The 22,161-nt window shown below is 53.1% G+C and overlaps 1 protein-coding gene across 1 annotated transcript in view; it reads right to left on the reverse strand.

Moving 5' to 3' along the window:
* The window catches only part of VAC14 (VAC14 component of PIKFYVE complex), a 94,965-nt gene that overhangs the window by 66,413 nt on the left and 6,391 nt on the right, over positions 1–22,161 (reverse strand). The window contains exons 2-11 of the mRNA XM_081216149.1: positions 18,938–19,088; positions 18,464–18,631; positions 17,590–17,652; positions 16,944–17,051; positions 16,280–16,389; positions 15,889–15,995; positions 14,756–14,890; positions 14,137–14,289; positions 7,809–7,872; positions 130–274 (exon numbers count right to left, since the gene is read on the reverse strand). Coding sequence (XP_081072275.1) covers positions 130–274; positions 7,809–7,872; positions 14,137–14,289; positions 14,756–14,890; positions 15,889–15,995; positions 16,280–16,389; positions 16,944–17,051; positions 17,590–17,652; positions 18,464–18,631; positions 18,938–19,088 — 1,204 coding nt within the window. The remainder of the gene's footprint in view (positions 1–129; positions 275–7,808; positions 7,873–14,136; positions 14,290–14,755; positions 14,891–15,888; positions 15,996–16,279; positions 16,390–16,943; positions 17,052–17,589; positions 17,653–18,463; positions 18,632–18,937; positions 19,089–22,161) is intronic.

Genomic DNA, 22,161 nt, shown 5'->3' on the forward strand with positions numbered 1-22,161 from the left:
CCACTTCTCTCCTGGTCAGGGTTTCTCCAAAACTGCAACGACCAAAATCCTACCAAGCACGGGCAGGCCCTCAAAAACCACCCAGAAGCAGGCCTCTGGCTTGGAGGGCTGAGGGGCCCGGGGGCTCACCTTCCGGGGGGTCTTGATGTAGAGGTGGTAGAGCCACTTGAGGACAGCGATCCTGGTCATCATCCCGATGGCCATGTCGCTGAGGTGGCAGTTCAGCACCTGCACAATCCCGTCGAGGTGGAGGGTGACCGGGGCCCTCTCAGTGCTGTGGGTGAGACCAGGAAGGAGCCAGGTTGAAGCCCATCAGGCCCCCTCCCCTAGAGCTGCAGACGCACCCTGGCCCCGCACACCGAGAAACGCATGCTCAGCCCGCTGTCCCGGGGCAGTGGCAGAGGGCACGCACCGCGCAAAGCGCTCAGAGGGCCCCTCTCCCTCTGCTCCCCTCCTCCCTCTCCAAGGTAGGAGCTCCGACAACCACGTCTGGGGAGGAAAGCCATTCTGCTGGGCGGCCACCCGCTTCCCCCTTTTCTCTTTCCAGCACTAGCAGGCTTGTACCAGAGAAAACCTCTTATATCAACGAGCTCTGCCCTAGCAGACCTCATGGTTGAAAGACTGTTTAGCGTCCTCAGGGCATTACGTCCAGACCCTTTGTTGATAAAACAAAACCACCACGTCCAGAGAGTCCAGGGGATGGCCCCGGTAACACCCCTTAAATCCAACAGGTCCTTCACCAGGCACCCAAAGAACACTTCTCCCTTGAGGACAGGGATCGTGGCTCTTCACCTCGTCACACTCCAGGGCACTCAGCACCACGTTTGGCCTGGTTGGGAGGTCTTGAGAGTTGCCTGTGAAGCTGTAACATTCTTGTTTGAGTCGGGGAAGAGGTGACACAGCCTCTGCCTACAGAATGGAGCTTGTTCAGAATGCCTTTGCTCCAGTGGGGCACAGGCTCCCCGCTTCCCTGGCCCAGAGCCTTGCTGGTCTCCAGGCAGAGAAAAGTCCCGCCAAGCAGCCCCGGGAAGGTTGGGTGCTGCTGGGACACTGACACTTAGCCCTCTGCCCAAAGCATGGTGTCCAGGCATTGGCCAGGGTTGTCAGGGATGGGGACGGCAAGGACAGATGTCAGGGAGGGGCTCCTTTCCCCTGCAACGCAGGACACTATCGTTTGCCTGTACAAAACGGCCTTTCATGGTATTTCCAGGCTGCTCAATTATTCATTTGCATCAGGATCTCAATGCCTGTGCTTTTCCAATTCGCCTGCAGACTCCCTGAAGCTCATTTGAAGTGAATTCCTAAAGGGCATGATCTTAGCTCTGTTAAGTGCTAAACGGAACTGCTGGTTAATATAGTTTGATGATTCCCCATGGTGCTCGCTTCGGGGGTGCAAGTGGGCATTCTATCCTCTGGTGGTTAGAGGGGCTGGGCGTGTGAGTGACACGGCCCAGCAGACCTGAGCCTCTGGGTGGGGCTGCCACTGAGATCTCCCCAAGAGCCATATGTCTGGAAGTTCTGGGGTCTTCTGAGGATATTCAAGCATCTGGGTTCTTTGGTAGCCTAAAACAGATGGGGAAACTCCCCCACAGACAGACAAGTCCAGGGTGGCAAATGCAGCCTCCCGGACAATCTCTTAATCTCTCTCACACTCACTGTCCAACAGAAACATAATGCGAGTCACATATAGAATTTTATGTTTTTTGGTTTTATATTAAAAAGTAGAAAGAAAACAGGTGAAATTCATTTTAATGATATATTGTAATTAACCCAATATACCCCAAATGTCACTTCAACACAGAATCAATATAAATATCAATATATAGATTAGTAATAAAGCACATTATATTCTTTTTATGTCCAGACTCTTTTAAACCCAGCGTGTCTTTCATGCCCTCAGCACCCTCAGCTCAGACGGACCGCGGCGCGCACACTGGGCAGCACGTGCTAGGCCATCCCAGGGCTTCCCAAGCATTTTCTTTTCTTCTCTGACAGTTTCCTAGACACTCCTCTCCCTCCTCCGATGGCCAGGACTGACTGTCTAATCTCCAAGTTCCTCTTTTCCCCACAGCACTGGTCTCCTCCTGGGCTCCTTCTGGGGTGCTCTATAAGCTCTTCTCCTCGGGTGGGCAGGAACCCATGGCTGGAGACACTTCAGATGCCTACCTGCGGCCCAAGGCCTTAACAAAGCGAGCTCGGAAAGCAGTGGGGAATGAACGGAAGCCCCTTCCCTGCCTGCTCTTTCCTGACCCCGTGAACCCAAGGTCTGCAGTGAGTCCCTTTCCAAAGCAGGAGCTGCCACATGGGGCCCAGGGTGCCATGAGTGTCCCATGTCTGGCAGGTTGCTGTCATATTCTTAGCTGAAACAGCCCTCAGGAGGGAGGCCTGGGGGACGCAGGGCTGCACTAATCTAGCACAGCTGTGTCCGGCTGGTGGGGAGGAAGGCAGTGCCAAACCCAGCTCCCCCATCCACCCTGCAGTTCAGGCCCAGTGGGGTGTATGAACCCTGCTGGGGTAGGGGAGACAAGATGACACACGGCTCTGATAACAGTGATGATGGCGATGGTACTCAAAACGCTGATTACTCATGTTCTGGATAAATACTCTGTGCCAGGCATCATGCAGAGCTCTGTACCTGCACAGCCGCATTTACTTCCCTCAAGGGCCCTATGCCAGCAGCAGTGTTGTTCCCATTCTGGAGACGAGGGAATCAGAGCGCAGAGACATTAAGTAACCTCTCCACGTGACACAGCTGGGAAGTGGCGGAACTGGCAATTAGAATACGAGCATCCGAGTCCAGAGTGGCCTCACCCACCACATGGCACTGGCTCCTAATGGGCCGCACTCAAGAGAGTCCACGGCAGCATCATTTCCGCGTGAGAGAGGACACTGGGGAAGCCTGGTGCTGATCTTTGTTGGGGGGGGCGCGCTCCCAATCCAAGTGGCCCAAATAGGATCCCAAGATGCCAAGCATAGACAGCTGCTCGGCCAGCCGGGCTCCTTAACTCACAGTGGTCCCGAGATGCTCCTGGCCAGCTAAGCATCTCTACTGAGGGCAGAAATCGATGCCCGTTATGGCATCTCCCTCAGGTGGCGCTCTGTTGGGGCCAAATAGCAAAGGAAGGATTTCATGGAGCCGGTGTGTAAACCGGCAGCACTGTGTGTGCTAACAGTCTCCGACTTTCCCCACAGCAGCCCTCCCCAGACACGGGTACCTTTGGACTGATGGTAAGGCAGGGGTCAGCTTCAAACAACCAAGAACTTCATGGCCGAAAGAGGCTCCATGGTTCACGTAAACCATGCACAGATGCACAGATGGTCAAAGTCCTTTGACGCACAGATGAGACAGTATGGGACCTGTCCGAGGCCATGAGGCATGGAGAACTCACTCCCTCAGCTGGAGACGCTCTCCCTGGCTCCCACTTCCCTTGGCTGGCTGGAGGTGAAGGCCATGGGAAGCAGGCACAGCCCAGGGCACCAGGGAAAGGGAGGGCAGATGATCCTGCCCGCCTCTGAGGGGACAGCTCTCAGCTGCTACGCCGGGTGGGTCGGCTGCTGTGTGCTGGGCTCCGCGCGTGCTCGGTGGGAAGCCGGGACTCTGGAACCTGGGCCCCTCCTAGAGCGGGCACACTGCACCCTGTGCTCAGCTCCTGAGCTGCTGGGCTGGAGCCGGAGGTGCGCTCCCTCCGCCCTGGCTTACCTTACCCAGAAAGAACAGAACGGAGCTCACTCACAGTTTAAAACACATTTCTGCACCGGTTCCAAAATGTCTAGACTAGTCACTCTTGAGGGCTTTTGAGTTATTTCAAGGTGTCTCCAAAACTCCATTTTCACGGAGCACTTTCTCATAAAGCATCTCATAATGAAGGTCTTACAAGTATATGTACTATGACTTCTAAATGAATGGCGCTACTGTGGCTATTAAAATATTGATTTATTGAATACGGCTTCTGATACTTATAATACATCGTGATAAAATCCAGCACTTCTCTCTGGAAAGCAGCACTTTATTTCTGTAATGTCTAACCCTTGATGGCACTCATATGTTACAGCTCTAATCAAATTAGAACAAAGGTAAATCTAACAGAGAACTGTTGCTGAATTCAAAGTTGTTTTTTATAAAAGATCTTTACTAATTCTTTCAATCAGCAGGTGCTATAAGTTGGGAAGCACTGATTTCTAGATCTTTCTGCTTGCCTTATGCAGCCAGCTATACCAGAAGACCTGTACTAAATGTCCCCGATGACACTGGTCCTCAGTGAGGCCCAGGGCTTCAGAATAGAAGCTTGTGCCCAGGGCAACGCCTGCCCAGGGCTCCTGTATCAGGTCACAGGCCAACATGCAAAGCTCCTGCAACTCTCCAACTGTGACTAATGAAGCTCAAATGCGTGGGCCTGGGGGTCAGACAGACCTACTAGCCTGAATTCCAAGCTGGTCACTAGCTAGCTGAACAACTTTGGGCAAGAAGTTAACCTCTCTGGGCCCGTATCCTCACTTGTAAAATGGGGATAATGACAAGGTTCTTGTAATAATAATTGTAGCTGAAGTGTGTAAAGTGCTTTCTGTGGGCTAGGCACCATTCTGTGCTCTTTACATGCTTTAACTCATTTAAGCTCCATACCACTATGGGGTGAGCAGATCATCACACCCAGTTTACAGATGAGGAAACGGAGGCAGGGAGAGGTTAAGCTGCTTGCCCAGGGTCACACCGCCAGGCATGGTGAGGTCAGGATGTGCGCTCAGGCAGTGGGATTCCACGGCTCAGAGGATTCACGGTGATGAAGAACGTGCCTGGTGCACAGAGCAGCATTAGACAGGGAGAGAGGGCGAGAAGGAAGGGGTGGGACGGAGAGAAAGAGGTGTACACTACTCTTCCTTAACCCTTCCCTCAGCTGCAAGCACGCTGCCTCCAGCCCTCTTCCCCTGCCTTCCCACGGAGTCCCGTTATCCAGCTCCGTATGCATTTCTCATGCTCCTGGAGGGTGGAGGAACCCAGCCTCCGGGACCTGGAGCCCTTCCTCACTACAATGACCTCATAGCCCCTGCTCATTCAGATGGCTCTCCCCTGTGGCTACTGTTCACCCAGGGCCGCGTGGGGCTTTCCCAGCATCTTGGGACAGAGGGGACATGAGAAGGGAGAAGAGGCTTATGCTCTTGGGTTGTCAGTTACTCTCCCTGTGTTTAGGTCCAAGTGAGGATTTAAAGATCAAAAAAAAAAAGTCTGGGGTGCAAGGATTGGCTTCGAGTGTCACCTCGATTGAGTGTCACCTCGCTGACAGTGTTCTGCCAGGGGGGGATGCGTCTCTGTCATGGGAGGGGACCCCAATTGGGCCGCTGCCCTAGGCTGGCCTGAACTTAGTAAAAGCGGCACCCGCGGGCAGTGCCCTGGGCGAGCGGCGCATCTGGAAAACCACAGGTTTTCGGTGTCCCTGGAAGATGCCATCTTGCCCAAGCTCAGTCCCCCTCTGGCAGCACCAACTGGTGGAAGTAGGCACCCCACCCTCCTGTCCTCAGCTGCCATCTCCAGTGGGTGGGGGGCCGGGCTCAGGTTCCACGACTCTGAAGGCCGCCCTCCTCTCTGGCATAGCTAGTGACTCAGATCGGCAGCTGCCGCGAGGAAACCTCCGTTCGAGGGAAACAAAGCACTAGATAATTTTTCCTCATTTGGGTTTCTAATTTCAAAGATAGGACTGGTGTTTGCTGCTGAATGACGGGTATAAATCAAGGCACTGGTTCCAGCCGGGTAGTTCCCGGCTGCAGCACAGGAACCAAGGCCTCCTTCAGGCGAACGGACCACCGCTTCCCAAGTCAGGCAGTGGAGTCGTGCCTGCCCCACAGGGCGGTCGGTTGTGTCTGGTCTCTGGTTTCTGCTCCTCCTGGACCTCCCCAACCCCCAAGGAGCATGATCATCCCCTCCCTGTGGCCTAGATTAGTAACAAGTCTGAAACAGGCACTTCTGTTGCCAGTTTTGGCCCCCTCCCTCACCAATCCTCCCTGGCGCTGCCAGAGGGGCTTCTAAACCACAGGGCTGCCCCCCTCACTCCCAGGGCCTTCAGAACTAAAGCGATTCCTCTACAGGTCAGGCCAGTCCCCCTGCATCTCCATCCAGACCTCTCCCCCGAGTTCTGGAATCCAATATCCAAACCTGCTTCCTTAACCGCTCCTGGGGGATGCTCAGAGCCGCCTTGAACCCAGCTCTCGATGGGCCTGCTCACACACCCGTTCCTCCTTCCGCCCCTGCTTGGGAAATGATACCAGGATGTCCTGATCTGGCTCAAGCCCCAAATCTAGAAGTTCTTCTTTCCCTCATTTTCCTCCTCTCACGCCAACCATCCCTCAGCAAATCCTGTCAATTCTACCATCAGAACAGATGTCAAATCTATCAACTTCCTCCATACTCTGCCGCCTCTTCAGTCTGAGCCTCTATCCCGTCTGACCGGGACGTGGCGGTGGCCCCCTGACCGGTCTGCACCCACCCGAGTCCCTCCTAAATCCATTCTCCACACAACAGCCCCGACCTCCTGTCCCTCCTCAGCCCTAAAGTGGAGATAACGCTACTACTGACCCCACGGGATTTAAACATCAGCAAAACCTAACGATGCAACACAAAGCATTGGGCACAGCCGGGCCCCAGAAGCCCTCCCCGAGCGTTCAGGGTTGTCAGCCAGTGTTCCAGCAAGCCTCAGCTGGGGCGCCAACGCTTGCCCCCAACACCGTCTGAGCCCCCAGCAAAACCATCACTTCCCTTTCCAGTAACTTCCTGCTTACTTCTCTGCCTCCCCACTGGAGAACCTCAAGATCAGGGACCACATTCAGGGGCCGTATCTTTATCTTGGAACCTGCAGGGCTGAACACAGGCTCTGGATGTGTGTGATGACTAGCTAAAAACAAATAAATGAACAGTGTTTATTGGCTTGCTTGAACAATGTGGGAGAGGTCTTAGGAATAGTCCACATTTATAATCAGTACTCACTTTGAAAACACCTACAAGGTCCTTAGAGATAAGAATAAAAAAATGATATAAAAGGAGAAGAGATCCTAAAGGTCTGAGGAGAAGAGAGACTCTTGGGGTTGAGTGTATATTTTCTCTTCATGAGTGACCCGTTCCCGTCCACATTCAATGTTGAATTCAGAGGGAAGAAACCCCTTATAGGAGAACCTCCATCTCTTCCAGCCCCACAGCCAATCCTTCCCAAGGAAAAAGTGACATGGGGCAAGTCCAGGGGACGCAGACAGGGACAGGATGGTGATGATTCCCTCCCGGGGGATGTCATCATCCTGCAGAGTATGGCGGGGGCTGGCAAGGATTACGTCGCTGCACCATTACAGCCTGCACTGCCCCCGTGTGGAAGGCTGCACCATTACAGCCGACCTGGGCGCCTGGGAAAGGACAGCTCTTGCATCCCAGCCTATGCACCCTCCCTGCCTGTGCTCTGGACTCTCCTTGAACGGCATTCCCCCCGTCAGTCTCATCAGCCTCGTGTTATCCTGGACAAGCGAAAGGGGCTGGGCAAAGGCATCTGCAAGCATCTCCCTGTGGTCATCATGCATTAGCTACACTCTTACAACTTGTATTTACTCACCTCTAACAGTTTCTAATCCCTCCCAAGAGGCCATGTGTCCATCAGAATCGGGTTGGGTGCGCTTTCTTAATATCCTTCGGACTCACTCATCAGGCACTTCCTGTGCCCACAAGTAGCGGCCCCAAGCAAAGTCTGCCTCAGGGCTTTGCTGCAGTCTCCTGCACCCAGGGAAGATCGAGCCTGCTCACTTTCCACAAACAGCTCTGGCCAGAACAAACCACTTACCTGGCTGGAGTGAAGACACTGATGCTGCTACTGAAGCTGGAGTCACAAGAACCATTGGGCCCTCCTGGGGAGAGAAAGAGGAACAAGGCATCATGATAAAGGTTGTTGGAGTCTTCAGAATGAACAAGACCCCTGTCACAAGGACACACAGACCCTCTAGTCCCCAGCACCTTGATTGTGGCTCTTGGAAAGGGATGTAAGTCTGGAGCCCTGAAGACCTAATGCCTACTCATTCCCCAAAGCTTTTGGACAGTACCCATGATTGTAGGTTTTTAGGCACAGTGATCTCACAAGTGGGGGGCCTCCAGGGCTGGACATATCTGGGAAATCTCAGAAGGTGTTGCTGGTTCAAGGACCATGGATGTTAAAAGTGACTTCTGGAACACTCAACATCATAAGCCATCAGGGAAATGTAAATCAAAAGCCCAATGAGATACCATTTCACACCCACCAGGTGGCTTAAATAAAAAAGACAGATATTAGTAGCAAGTGAGAGTGAGGATGTGGAGAAGCTGGAACCCTTGTACACTGCTGGTGGGAATGTGAAATGGTGCAGCTGCTTTGGAAAACAGTCTGGCAGCTCCTCAAAAGGCTCCAAACAGTTAGTTACCATATGGCCCAGCCAGTCCACTCCTAGAGAAATGAAAACTTACGTCCACATCAAAAACGTGTACACCATGTTCATAGCAGCACTATTCACAACAGCCATAAAGTGGAAACAATCCAAATGTCTATCAAATGAATGGATACACAAGATGTGTTGGAGCCCTACAATGGACAATTATTTGGCAATAAAAAGGAAGTACTGATCATGCTACGTGGATGAACCTTGAAAACATTATGCTAAATGAAAGAAAGCAGTCACAAAGGATCACATTTTGATCCCATTTATATGAAATGTCTAGAATAGGCAGATCTCTATAGAAAGAAAGTAGATTAGAGGTTGCCGAGGACTAGAGGAGACAAGGGTGTGATGGCCATTTTCTTAAATTAAAAAAAAAAACCTTTTAAGATAATTTTAGATTTACAGAAAAGTTGCAAAAATAGTACAGAATTCTCGATATTCTTCATCTAGCTGCCCCTAATATTAGTATTGTACACACCCATAGCTCACTGATCCAACAGGAAAGTAGCATTGATACAGTATTACGAACTAGACTACAGATCTAATCCAATTTCACCACTCGTGTCCTTGGTTCCAGGATCGAATCCGGAACCCCGCATTGCATTTAGTCCTCCTGTCTCCTTGGTCCCCTCCAATCTGTGACAGGTCCTCAGTCTTTCCATATCTTTCGTGAACATGCTTTTGAAACCCTTGATCAGTTACTCTGTAGAAGATCTCTCCATTTGGGCCTGTCTCATGTTTTCTCATGACTAGGCTAAGGCTATGCATTTTTGGAAAAATGCTTCTGAAGTGATGTGCCTTCTCAGTACATCAAATCAGGGGTACATGATGTCTATCTTTCTCTTTACTGGTGACATTAACCCCATCACCCAATTTATGGTAGTGCCTACCAGGTTTCTCCCCTGTAAAGTGAGTATTTTTCTTTTTGTAATGAATAAATATCTTGGAGAAGATACTTAAGACGAGACAAATATCCAGGTTTTTCCCCTCATACTTTCCCCCACTGTTTTTATCATCCATCAGTGGATGTTGCCTACATTTAGTACTATGGAGTTTGACTAATGGTGATTTTCTATATTCCTCTTTCCTACTACATTAACTGGAATTCTTCTATATAGAAGAGCTGTTCCTTCTCCGTCATTTACCTATCTATCCATCCATCCATCCATTCATTCATTTATATCATCACTGACCCATACATATTTATTTTATTCTGTGGGTTACACATTAAAACTATCATTATTTATATTATTTTTCAAATGGTAACAGCCCTGGCCTCCTAAAAGTTTTAAATTATACAACTAACACAGTCTTACACTAAAAATTCCTAACAAAACAAGGCAAAGCCCCCTTCTCTCTCATTTATTTATTTATTTATTTGGCTGCGTTGGGTCTTTGTTGCTGCGCACGGGCTTTCTCTAGTTGTGGCGAACGGGGGCTACTCTTCGTTGCGGTGCGTGGGCTTCTCACTGCAGTGGCTTCTCTTGTTGCAGAGCACAGGCTCTAGGCGTGTGGGCTTCAGTAGTTGTGGCATGCAGGCTCAGTAGTTGTGGCTCACGGGCTCTAGAGCGCAGGCTTAGTAGTTGTGGCACACAAGCTTAGTTGCTCTGTGGCATGTGGGATCTTCCCAGACGAGGGCTCGAACCCGTGTCCCCTGTGTTGGCAGGCGGATTCTTAACCACTGTGCCACCAGGGAAGTCCCCACCTTCTCTCTTTAACCTTCAATCGTACTTTATGGGCAGGTAACTCACTAATTTACTGGTTAGGCAAGGGTCCCTCTCATCTTTTCCCAGTCTTACTTTTTGTTTTGTAAACATAAATGGGATCAGAGTCTATCTTCTGCGACTTGTTTTTTTCACTTCCTACTGTGTCTTCAAGCTGCGCCACTCCAGTTGTAGACTATGGATGTCTGAAGTCCCCCAGTAAAGGGGGCCTGGAGTTCCACGCTGAACAGAAAAGCTCCAAGCTGCCGCCTGTCCCCTCTGGTCTTAGAGGCCCTCTGAGGGACAGGGCATAGCCCAGAGGGGGCAGGAGGAGCTGTGGGCGCCAGCTGGGCCTGCTGAGCCGCCCGCTGTCCACCTGAAGAGGCCTGGGGAAAAGTGAGGAGGACACGCGGGGTAGCCTGGGCGGGCCAGCTGGGAGCAGCAGCTGGGGCTCCCTGCCGCTGGTGGCCTCCCTCTCTCCTGCCTTTTGGAAACACACGCATTTATAGATGAAATGATAGGATGTCAGAAACCGGCTTCAAATTAACTTCAACTGTTTCCTAATTTTCACTCTTAGATCTCACCTGTGCTTCCTTCCGCGTGGGTGTGGGCACTTCTCTAGGATCCATCAGAGGGGGCTGCTGCGGGGGAGGGTCAGGCACCTGCTGCTTTTTTTTTTTTTTTTGCGTTACATGGGCCTCTCACTGTTGTGGCCTCTCCCGTTGCGGAGCACAGGCTCCGGACGCACAGGCTCAACAGCCATGGCTCACGGGCCCAGCTGCTCCGCGGCATGTGGGATCTTCCCAGACCGGGGCACGAACCCGTGTCCCCTGCATCGGCAGGCGGACTCTCAACCACTGCGCCACCAGGGAAGCCCACCTGCTGCTTTAATAGCTGTCGCCAAGCTGCCCTTTAGGAATGTTCTCCTGAGCAGTCATCCCCCCACCCACCCAAAGCCTCACACTGGGATAGTAGTAATCTTTAAAGTGTTTGCCAAGTTGATGAGTAAAAATGAGACACTGTTTTACTCTGCAATTCTGGGATACCCAGGCAAGCTGAGCATCTTTGGTTACCCTTTTGTATCAGTTCCCAGACTCAGGAGCCCCTGGGCCTGGGTCTGAGCCTGACTTTCCTACTCACCCACTGTGTGACCTTTGGCAGGTCACTTGCCTTTGCCCCCATTTCCTCACCTGTATAATGTGCTAACGCCACTGCGCACCAGAGGCTTGTTAGGACAGTAAAGGAGCTTAACATTTGTTAAGATGAAAAACCTGACCCACATTCCTATTTATTTCCTAAGGATAAATGCTGAAATGTTATGATACACACTGCCAAATGTATCTACCAGACAATGCATTTAATGTATTTACTCTCCACCTTCTTCCAGTAGGAACGTCTGTTTTTTTCCAAAATCTCTCCAGGGAATGTGTATTTCTCTTATAACCAGAGTTAAAAATGAGGGTGGGGTCAGGGGAGAGTGGAAGCGAAAGAGAAAGAAAAGATCCAGTTCAAATAACCTCCACGAAGCCCGGCCCGGTGCCCCCAGTCCTCTGTGACCACATCCGCTGTCACACGATCACTCATCTGAGGATCTGTCCCTGAACTCCTTGCAGGCAAGTCCTGGGTCTGATTCACTTACATCTGCAGTGTCCAAAGAGGGTGCTGATACACGCAGTCCCATCAAAGCTCTGCAAATGGGTGGATTCCATTTCATGCTCACCCATGGAGGTCACCAGTCTTCCACTGGAAACCGTATTTATAGATCTGATCCTCACTCACCACAAGAACTTCCACCCCTGACCCTCTCCGATCCCTCACTTAGGACCCATCAGGGGCCCATTACCACCTGGGCAAAGCTGATGATAAAAGACAAGGGAAAAAAAAAAAAGACAAGGGAGCAAAAGCCCTGACCCTGGCAACCTTGTTAAGTAGTGGGTCTCATTATAAACAGACATTAAAACAACTTGACACCAAAGCACCTGTTATTGGGAGCGTGTGGCCTATGCCATGTGCTAAGAGCTTTACATGCAAAAATCTCCGAAACTCACAACCACACATAGGTTCCGTGTTATCACTGTTGCCCTATTCAATGAATAAGGAATCTGAGGCATAGAAAGGCCAAGTGGCTTATCCAAGGGCAACAGATATGAAGTCAGCAGGGCCAGGATGCACAGGCGGGCAGTTCTGACTGTGGACTCCAGTTTGTGACACCTGAGACAATCAGGGAACGTCATGGAGGGGAACTGGGAGGATGCATCAAGCGCCTAGGAACTCAGAATCGGAAAAAGGACACTGCACTGTGGACCCCCCAAGCGGCAGGGCAAAGGGGGAGCCAGAGCAAGTGGAGGGGGCTGGGAGCAGTGTGACACGAACAAGGGCCTGCCCTGCCTGAAGCCTCGTGGTGAGGGGAGAGGGAGAAGCACGTGCATGTGCAAGCGTGTGTGTGCATGTGCTCACATGCAGAGGGCCTGGCTGACGGGCCTCACTGTGGGGCTTGCCCGGAGGTGTGCAGTGGGACACACGACGCAGGCTGAGTCGGGGACAGGGGCACTAGAGGAGGGAAACCAGACAGGAGGGTCCTGCCTTTGCCAGGCTAGAAGAGTGGAGCAGGGTCAGAGTGAGAGTAAGCAGGAGGGCTGGCTGAACCCGTGGACTGAGGAGCTAAATCCCGACTCTCTCGGACTGCTGGTACCTTCGTAAAGTGGTGGTTACAAGCTGAGCGCGTCTGGAGTGGATGTGGAGCCCCAGAGTTAGCTGCGGCCATCTCTGGCAACTACTATAAAGCGAGCTCTGCATCGGGTGAAGTGCTGTTTATGAGGCAGTAAAACCTGAAAGCAAGCTGCCTGAATGTATCCTAATTTAGGAAAAGATTCTCCTGAGCCTGGAGCTGTTTTTAGGAATGCTTAGGAAAACTGTCCAAATAAAAGGTTATGTGAGCTGCATTGGCCGGGAATCGAACCCGGGCCTCCCGCGTGGCAGGCGAGAATTCTACCACTGAACCACCAATGCTTCAGCTGAATGCCGCTCTGCCCGCAGCTGTTTTGCTGCTCTGGCTCACAGTGGCACTGCCACGGCTGTAACCTGACACCTCAGATGGTCCAGCATGGAATGCTGCTCCATTCTGCCGGCCAAATCCATGAGAGGAGGCCCATGGGGCACACATGCCTGACATTCTGCTCCGATGAAAGGCAACAGGGGAAAAGGCTTTAGAAATTCTTTTGGCTTCTGGGGGGCAGGTTCCAGGTCTCAGTCTGTTAGCCTTAAAGATCGGAGTAGTTTCTGCATCAATTTACTCTTTGGCTGACTCTGGAAAGAACATCACCCCAGAGCTGACTGGTGACCTCTCAGTGACAACAGAGGCCCAAGAGATTAGAAAAGTCTAGAGTTCTAGAAAACATTTGGAGAGTCAAACTCCAGACTCCAATCGGCATAAAAGTGGTTTTCTTCACGTTAAGGATAAACAAGACATTAATGTTAAAGGAGTTTCAAGGAGAGCAGAATTCCCAAGGACCAAATAAACCACAGCTGGAGCTTCCTTAACCCTCCCACCCCGAGAATGACTGGCACAGGAAAGGCAGCCAGCTTCCGAGTCACTGGATGGATGTCTACCGCCCAGACTCAAGTGAACCCTGCAGACGGTACTCCTGCCACGCTCCAAACCTTTCTACATCGACTATAGCTGAACCCAGAAGAGAGTAAAGAAAGCATTAATGCTCTTTGAGGCAGAAAGGGTTAAGAGCTATGGGTTCTGGAGGCAGACTGCCAGGGTTCCAAGCTGCCAGACTGCCAGATCGAGGTGCTGGTACTTATCTTCCCTGCGCCCATCTGTAGAATGAAGATAACAGCAGTTCCCACCTCACTGGACTGTTATTAGAATTAGGAGTTAAGCTATGGAAAGCAGCCCTGGCTGGCTGACTGAGGCCCCAGGTCAGGTTCTACAACCTCTGGGTCCCTGTGGCCCTCCCTGGGAGGTGAGGGGCAGGAGGCAGAGACCACTTACCGCTGGCTGTTCCCTCCTGCTTTGCCAAGGAGTCATCAGGGTTGGGCTCTGCCTGCTTCTGAACCACTGGCTTGGGCTCGTCGGGCTCGTCGTCCTCGGGGGTGACCAGCTTCATGAGGCTCTGGTTGCACACGTTGGCCACCTCCTTGATGCCTGAGTCCACTGATGTAGGGAGCAGCCTGACCCAGGGGTATGTTAGTGGGCAGACAGGTAGGCTGACCTGAGCCCCTATTCTCCCTGCCACGCTGGGGTCCCCGCAAGACGCTCCTATGTCTCCTCACAGGGGCCCTTCCTGGTGGACCTCTCATCAACAGGATTTCTTCCACCCAACGCGGGGCAGTGTGAGCTCAGAGACTGGCACCTCGGGACCCGCGAGAGGCCCTCCAGATCTGTAAGTAACCAGGTGAGCTTTGGGGATGGCGGCATTAGCGCCACGTCCCTAGTCCTGCCCTGGCTCTCCCTGTCCACGTTTAGCTCCACCTCTTGCTGCTTTGATGCCTGGGGAAATGTGGAGGTATGACGGATCCTAAGGGAGCCCCCGTCCCCCACTCCAGGGTCCTGCAACTTTATGGCCCTCTTTGGGGCTGCTCTTGTTTCCTCTCTCCAGAGTGAAGGATACTCTTCTTGCGGTCATCATAGGCCAGGCAGGGCAAGACAGCGGTCAAGATCCCAGAAGAGTAGGGCAGCATCACCCGGCCGGCCAGCTGGATGAACTCCCGCATCCAGCACATGGCTGTCAGCTGGATCAGGTCGTCTGGAAGGGGAATTGGCGGGTTCCAGGGGGTCAGCATGAGCAGCCAGAGTGCCCCTCCCACTGACCATGCCCACAGATGGGACTGGAGAACTGGAGAGCACCCGAGGGCTGGCACAGCTTCGAGCCTCACCAATACTCTCGCCCTTGCTTTTTCCTTCCAAAGGAACAAACAGGTACCAGGGTGACATGGAGTTACAATCCTGTGGCAGATTGTAAGAGTAACCACAATTCTCTATCCCTCCTGTGTCCACTCCCCCATAATGGGGCTCTGTGGCTTCTCTCATCAAGAGCTGGAGTTTACTTCCCCCATCCTGGTATCTGGGCTGGCCCTGCTATTTTGTCCAAGAGAAGGTGGTAGAAATGATGGTGTGCCTGGTTCAAGCCTAGGCCTTAGAGGTCTTGCTCATGTCTATCATGTCTCTCAGAATCCACTGATGCCATGTGAATGCACCTGGGCTAGCCCACTGGATGATGAGACACCTGGAACGACTGTTCCTGTTGCCACAGGTGACAGCTGGCAACAGCCAGACATAAGTGACACCACTGACCATGAGTGACACCTCAGCCGACCCTCCAGTTGACTGTAGGCACATGATTGAGCCCAGCCGAACCTGGCCCAGGGGAGCAGGGCCACCCAGCTGATCTGAAGACTCAGGACAATAGCAAGGGACTGCTATGTGAAGTAACTGCATTTTGTGGTGGTTTGATACTCAGTATAAGTAAAGAGATACACGATCCCAATCTCCAAGCATTTCAATTCACAGTGCTAATGCCAAGCCTGCCAGCAAAAAGGCCTCCAGATCTGACTCCCCTCTAGGGTCAGACCAAGTGAAAGGGCCTCCATGTTGACAGAATCAGAATCTTTCCCACAAGGACCCACCGCTCCAGGACCCACTGTCACACTGATTCACACTCCCACGAGGACCCTCTCTGAGATGGGGAGACAGAAAGGTGCTTCTGAGGAGGTGGTGGTGGCCTTGGGGCCTTTACACACTCACCCGTGGTCTGGCAGTGGATCACCAGGATGTTGGCCATCTCAGCAAACTTAACACTGGAGGGGTTCTTTTTAATTTCCTTCAAGAATTCTCCAAGGACCACCTCACACCTACCAATGAGCAAAGGAGAAAGGAGAGAGCTCATGCAGCCAGAGCCAGAGGAGCCTCCACCAGTGCCATTTCAGCTGTGCTCTGTGGGACACACTTGTCAGATGGACATTTTTCAGAGGCTGGGGGTGGATGATCTCCTAGCTCCTCAAAGCAGGAAGCACACGAGCCAGGAAGAGGACGGTGAATTTCGTGTTCTCCCGCCGCCGCCTGACTGTTGGGTGTGGGGTACGCGTACGCACCAAGGGGCCCCTGCAGCCGCCTGCCCCTCCCCTCCTCCACTCACATTTTCCGAATCTCTTTGCCGTTGTCGCCCAGGATCTGGAAGAGTCCATCCAGGATCTCCGGCAAATAATCCAGCAGGTTAATGTCTGGCACAGACTCCAGAACCAGGATCTGCCCCAGGGGAGGGAACCATCAGGGAAAGTCACCAGCCAGAGAACCTGCATCTCCTCGCCCATCCTCCGGACTGGCCAGCGAGAAGGGGCCCTGCCGAGGCATCTTTTCAGGGCACTGCGGGTGTCCCATGGGGGGGGCGGTGCTAGTAGCTGTTGTTTCTGTTCAATGGGCAGGGGAACGGCAATTTAACCCCAGGGCAGTTCAGATGCCCGGGGACGGGGCGGGGGGTGCAGGAGGGAACCCATGGGAAAGGTGGGCAAGGCTAGAAGAGGTGTGACAGCTGGAGGAGCACAGCTGGCTTCAAAGGTAAATCTGGGTGTTTCCGGAGACAAGGAAGGAACCACATCCTCTTCAGAGGCAAACGTGATGGGCTTTGGGGGCAGAGCTGAATAAATGTGTGTTCGGATTATCTGGTGTCACTGGCTCCTAGAGGGATAACAATGAGGCATCCCCACAGCCACAGGAAGTGCCCAGGTGAGCCAGAGAGCAGACCTCACTCAACTAGAGGCTCGTTACGGCTGGAGAAGGAGTGTCGTGAGGCCGGACCTTACCCAGGAGATGATGAACTGCCGGGCGTACTGGTTGTTGGAATAAATCCTCTCCCGCAACAAGGGGATGAAGCCCACCAGGTCGAACTTGTTGCTCTCCGTCACGATGTCCTGTGGGTCAAAGGCATGAGAGCTGCCTGCTGGGGGCGGGGCTGCCTGACCTGGCTGAATCCCTGGCCCGGGCTGGCTCCAGGGGTCAGGTGGACACAGTGGAAGATGACGGAGCCTGAGTCAGGCAGGAGAGGCCCCCGGAGCATCCCTCCTCACACAGGCCGAAGGACCAGCAAAAAGGATGCACTGAAAGCAGGAATCAAGGTCGAGAGAACTAATCAAAAGGCAAAACCCTGCATCTCTGTGGTCTGGATCGAATGCCCTGGTGAGCTGAGCATAAACTGCCCCTGTCACTGGGGGCGGGGTGGGGTCAGCATGAGGGGACATTAGGGTGACAGAATGGTTCTGTATTTTGATCCTGCTGTAGACATAACTCTATACTCTCATCATAGAGCTGTATACTATTCCATTAACTGTATGTAAATGAAAAAAAAATTTTTTTAATTACAAAAGCATCCCAATGATAGAATTTATAAGCTGTACAGACAGATGGAGGAAACAGATGCTAAAAATAAGAGTGGGGACCAAGTACAAGTACCTTTAAGAGGCGGTCTAGGAGCTCAGAGCCACTCTTCACATTGGGGTCTGGGTCAGCAGCCAACTAAGAGAGAGACAGAGGTGGAGAGAGGGTCACTGTCAATATATAAGACAAGGAATCCACTGAAGTCCAACAGCAAAGGCCTTGGGGCAGCCTGAACATGCATGGGCACCTCTTTCAGTGCACAGATGGAAGACAGGCAGGGGAGGCAAGGGGGTAAAGCGGAACTTGGCAATGCCGCCGACATGTGGCAGACCCCCGTTCTGCTCAGGGACCGCCGGGACCCGCTGCCACCAGTCAGGTGGTTGCTTCCCGTTGGCCTTCCTCAGGGCCTTCCAATCTTACAATGCTGGGTCCTCTCTCCACTCCTGGAGGAGGGGACGGATCAGCTGTGAGGCTGATCCTCTAGAAAGGACTTCAGGGAGGAGAACTCCATGACGAGGAGAGAGGTGCTGATGAGCTATCAGGGAACCCAAAGCCTTTCTAAGCAGAGCTTTTTCTAGAGCTTATGGGCTACGCTCTCCTTGCAGGGGAAATACAGTCTGTACTATGGAATCACCACCTTCACCTTCTATAAGGGAGGTCAGTGCTCTCAAATGACTGTTTTTTTCCCCTCCAATTTGTGGTGGACTGATGCTTTTGTAAAATGCACTAAAGATAAATTAATAGAAGTGTGGGGGAAAAACAAACATAAATATTTACAAGCCCATCTAAAAAACGTATCATTAGATTGAACAGACAACAAGCACCCCTGGCAGCATGTGCTTATCTGCTCCCATTGCATCTGGGAAAAGGGAGGCCAGCACTCAAGGTCCCGAAAGGTCAAGTCAGGTGTGTCGGGCGAGCTCAGCCCAGTCGAGTGAGGAGCGGTCACCTTACTCAGCCCGTCAAAGAGCACGTTGAAGTGGGGCAGCACAGCGCCTCGGGCCACCTTGACGATGTTGTAGAGGGCCTCACACGCGTAGTAGCGCAGCCTGCTGTCAGCATCATTGAAGCAGGTCAGCACCGGCTCAATCAACTCCTTCAGGTAGAGCCCCGAGTCCTGCGATGGGGCAGGAGCAGAAGCAGCTCAGAATGGGTCAGACCTCGGGGACCCAGCCCTCAGCTCCCTTGGAGGTGCTCAGGCCCTCGAGTGAGGGCTGGGCTAAAAGACCCTTTGCAAGTCAGCCTCCCGGGATAGGGGCCACGCCCAGGACCCAGGGTGCAAGGCCGCAGAGCCAGCCTTGCGGTCTGAGATGTGGAGAGAATGGCAATAAAGAAAGCACAAGTCTGCAACACCCTGCTGGGGCTCGGGGGTCAGGGTCAAGGCCCTGGCTGGTCTGTACGTCCCTCCAGGAGAAGGGCTCACCTTGCCCAGCGCGATGGAGCAGGCGGCCAGGCCGATGAGGCCCCCTTTCCGGCTGTGTGGGTGCTGGGACAGGGCAAACTCCTGAGACAGTGTCTGGATCACATGCCTGATCTGCACGGTGTTGTTCTGGGCCACGAACTCCCGAACCAGCCTGGAGAGGGAGCAGAGAGGGGCTGCAGGACCAGCGGGATCAGGCTGCTCCTGCTGCTGCCGGCTCTGGGGCCCGGGGCTGGGGTGAGGGAGGGAGATGACCTGTTTAGAAAGAGGAATTGGGAGTCAGGCGTCTCGGGGCAGGGCTTTCCCAGTTCTGCTGCTGACTGGGAGGCGTTGGCTGGGTCACGGTCCTTTCCCTTTTCTGGGTCTCCGTTTCCCTTTGTCTACGACGGAATGAAGAACAGTGAGCAATCTCACTTCTGGGAATCTGAGAGAATGCAAGTGAATGTCCTGCTGGGGCCCCAAAACTGCAGTGATCCACCATCTTCATTCAGTACTTGCTCCGTGTTGCAATTCATGCACCCAAGTGGTCCTCTGTGTCTGTGTCATTGTTTCTGGGGATCCACAAACAAACAAGTATGTGTAGCAACATGACACAAGCAACACCACAGAAGCAAGAACCCTCCCTGGGTTGACGGGGAGGCGCCATCTGAGTCAGATCTTAGTACCATTAACAGGCCTTTTCCAGTAAAGAAAGGAAGGCAGGGAACCTCAGGCACAGGGAAAAGCCTGGCTAAAGGCAGGGGCCCTGAGAAGACAGGGTGCATTTAGGGAGGGTGAGGAGTCCAGTGTGGGGAAGGGGTGGCTGGGGACAGTTAAAGGAAAAGACGCTCCGGTGAAAGGTTTCCAGCAATGGGGTGACATATTTATGTCTACGTTTTGACCAGAGAGGCTGCCCTGGGTGGGGGTGGCCTGGTTTGACAGAGGGAGACTGAAACATCTCCCAGGGAGAACACCGCAGCTATCAGGGTCAGGAAGGGGACCTGAAATACGGCTGAGGCAGTGGGAAGCAGCAGGGAGAGGGGAGAGGGCAGGAAGGGTAGAGACGCCTGCAAGGTGCCCACCTGGGGGGGTGATGCTAGCAGGGAGAGGGGGTCTGAGGGAGGCAGCGCCTGTGGTCGCCCTGGGGGGATGCCCCCAAGGCAGGCCCCGCCCGAGTGGAGGTGAGCACAGGGAGGCCCAGCTCTGTCAGGCACCAGGGTCTCCTTTCAGAGCCCAGTGGACGTGAAGACACTCTGCCCTGCGGAGGCTCACAGCGTCTCTGCGGTGAGAAGCCTCATGTGGGCAAATGGTGGCATGAGGGGCCCAGACAACCACTGGGGAGCTGCGGCCTGGGGGTCAGGGACATCTTCCCAGGAGTGGGAACTGAGCTGGGCCTCGGAGGAGGCAGGGACCCTGAGAGAAGGAAGCAGGTGTTCTGGGCAGGAGGAAATGTGTGGGCAAAGGCAAGGAGAGAAAAATAGCCAAATGTGCCTGGGGTCCAGAGAACAGCAGGAAATCAACTGGGATGAGCCGGCCTGGCAGCTCAGATTCAGGAGAAGGGATCTCACGTCACGGGTAACGGGGAAGCTGTTTACGGGTTTTGAAGAGATGGTGAAAGGGTGTTTTAAGAAGCCCTGAGATGGATGGGAAGGGGAGACGGTCCCATCATCAGCTGGGAGGGACTAGGACCCGAGTAGCAGCTGAAGGTGTGACGAGGGAGGCCTAGAGATCACAGACTTGTCAGAGTAGCTGCCTGGACTCATTGCCTAATTGCTCTGTGGCCATCACAGCGGGTACACGGCTCACCTACGGCATAAATGGGGGTCTCAAGCTGGCTCAAAGAATTTTAAGGACAGTCAAGTCTAAAAGGTATTAATTAGTTTGTGTGGTTCCAGCTCAGTGTCAGGAACCTGCTAGTAATTAGCATTGTTTAAATAAATGTGCTGTCCTGTGAGGCTGTGACCACTCCTGTAAAAGGGCTGTTCAATGGGGATTACAGGGCTTGATAAAGATTCAATCCCGCAAGTCGTAGGGGGCATCTATTCTGTGCCTGGGACTGTGGCCACAGGTGAATCAAACAGGCCTGACTCCTGAGCTGGCGGACGTGGGAGCAGAAACAGGGATTCCAGGAAGGGGCTGCGCAGATGGTCTGTGAGGGGCCTCTTGCTTTGATCTTTATAGGGTGTGATTCCACCAAGCCCACCCCAGGGGGCTGAGGGCTGTGGATGAACCAAAGTCCTCAGGAGGAAGCCAGTTCCATAAGTGCCCCCTCCCTAAGCAGTGTAATGAGGCGCAGCAAGGATGGCTCTACACAAACCCGTTGTTTTCTCAAACAGGACAAACCAGCCAGACGAGGCCCAGTGATGTTTCAGAGCTCTCTGACTATTATGAGAGACACAGCCTCTTGAGAAAAGGCCTGCAGGTGTGCCAGAGAACAGCCAGAGCATTGGTGGTTCAGTGGTAGAATTCTCGCCTGCCACGCGGGAGGCCCGGGTTCGATTCCCGGCCAATGCAGTGCTGCTTTTTGGCCTCTTCCTGGCAAGCTCCCCCAGACATCCTGCTGCAGGATCCAGCTCCTCAATCACGCCCGGCGTGCAGCAGCCAAGGGTGCTGCGAACCTCTGAGCACACTTCTCTGCTTCGTGAGCACGAACAGCAGCTGGCTTCTCCACAGAGGCACCCCTGGCTGTGGGACCCTTCACCCCGTAAGGGGACTCCTGCTGCACCCCCTCAGCCTTGGCTCGTCTCCAGCAGGAAGCTGTGCTGAAGCCTGTGAGCTGTAAAACAGCTCAACACACCACGTGAATGTGGGACGGAAGGACCCACACTTCAGAGAGGAGGAAGTCCCCAGCGTCTCAGTGGGCTTTTTGCTACTGAGAAGGAACGACTTGAGCTCTACTTCCTGTCCTGACGTCTGAAGGCAAATCAACTTCTCATGCGCGCACACACACACACGCACACACAGCCTCCTGCCGTCTTTCCTGCTCTGGAGCCTAAGCCTCTGCCGTTGCAGCTGTGCTGATGTGGCCTTCCATTCTGTGAATCAGCGTATAGATAAGGGGACTGGGGTTAAAGGGAGGTGCTCACACAGCTGCTCACAGCTGGAGCATTGGTGGTTCAGTGGTAGAATTCTCGCCTGCCACGCGGGAGGCCCGGGTTCGATTCCCGGCCAATGCAGCAGCAAACTTTCTTTTATCATCCTAAGAGACTGGATTTGACACTTCACACTGCCCACAGCATTGGTGATAG

The sequence above is a fragment of the Mesoplodon bidens genome (genome assembly GCF_964165515.1).
Source record: "Mesoplodon bidens genome assembly, chromosome: 18".
In the NCBI taxonomy this organism is placed as follows: Eukaryota; Metazoa; Chordata; class Mammalia; order Artiodactyla; family Ziphiidae; genus Mesoplodon; species Mesoplodon bidens.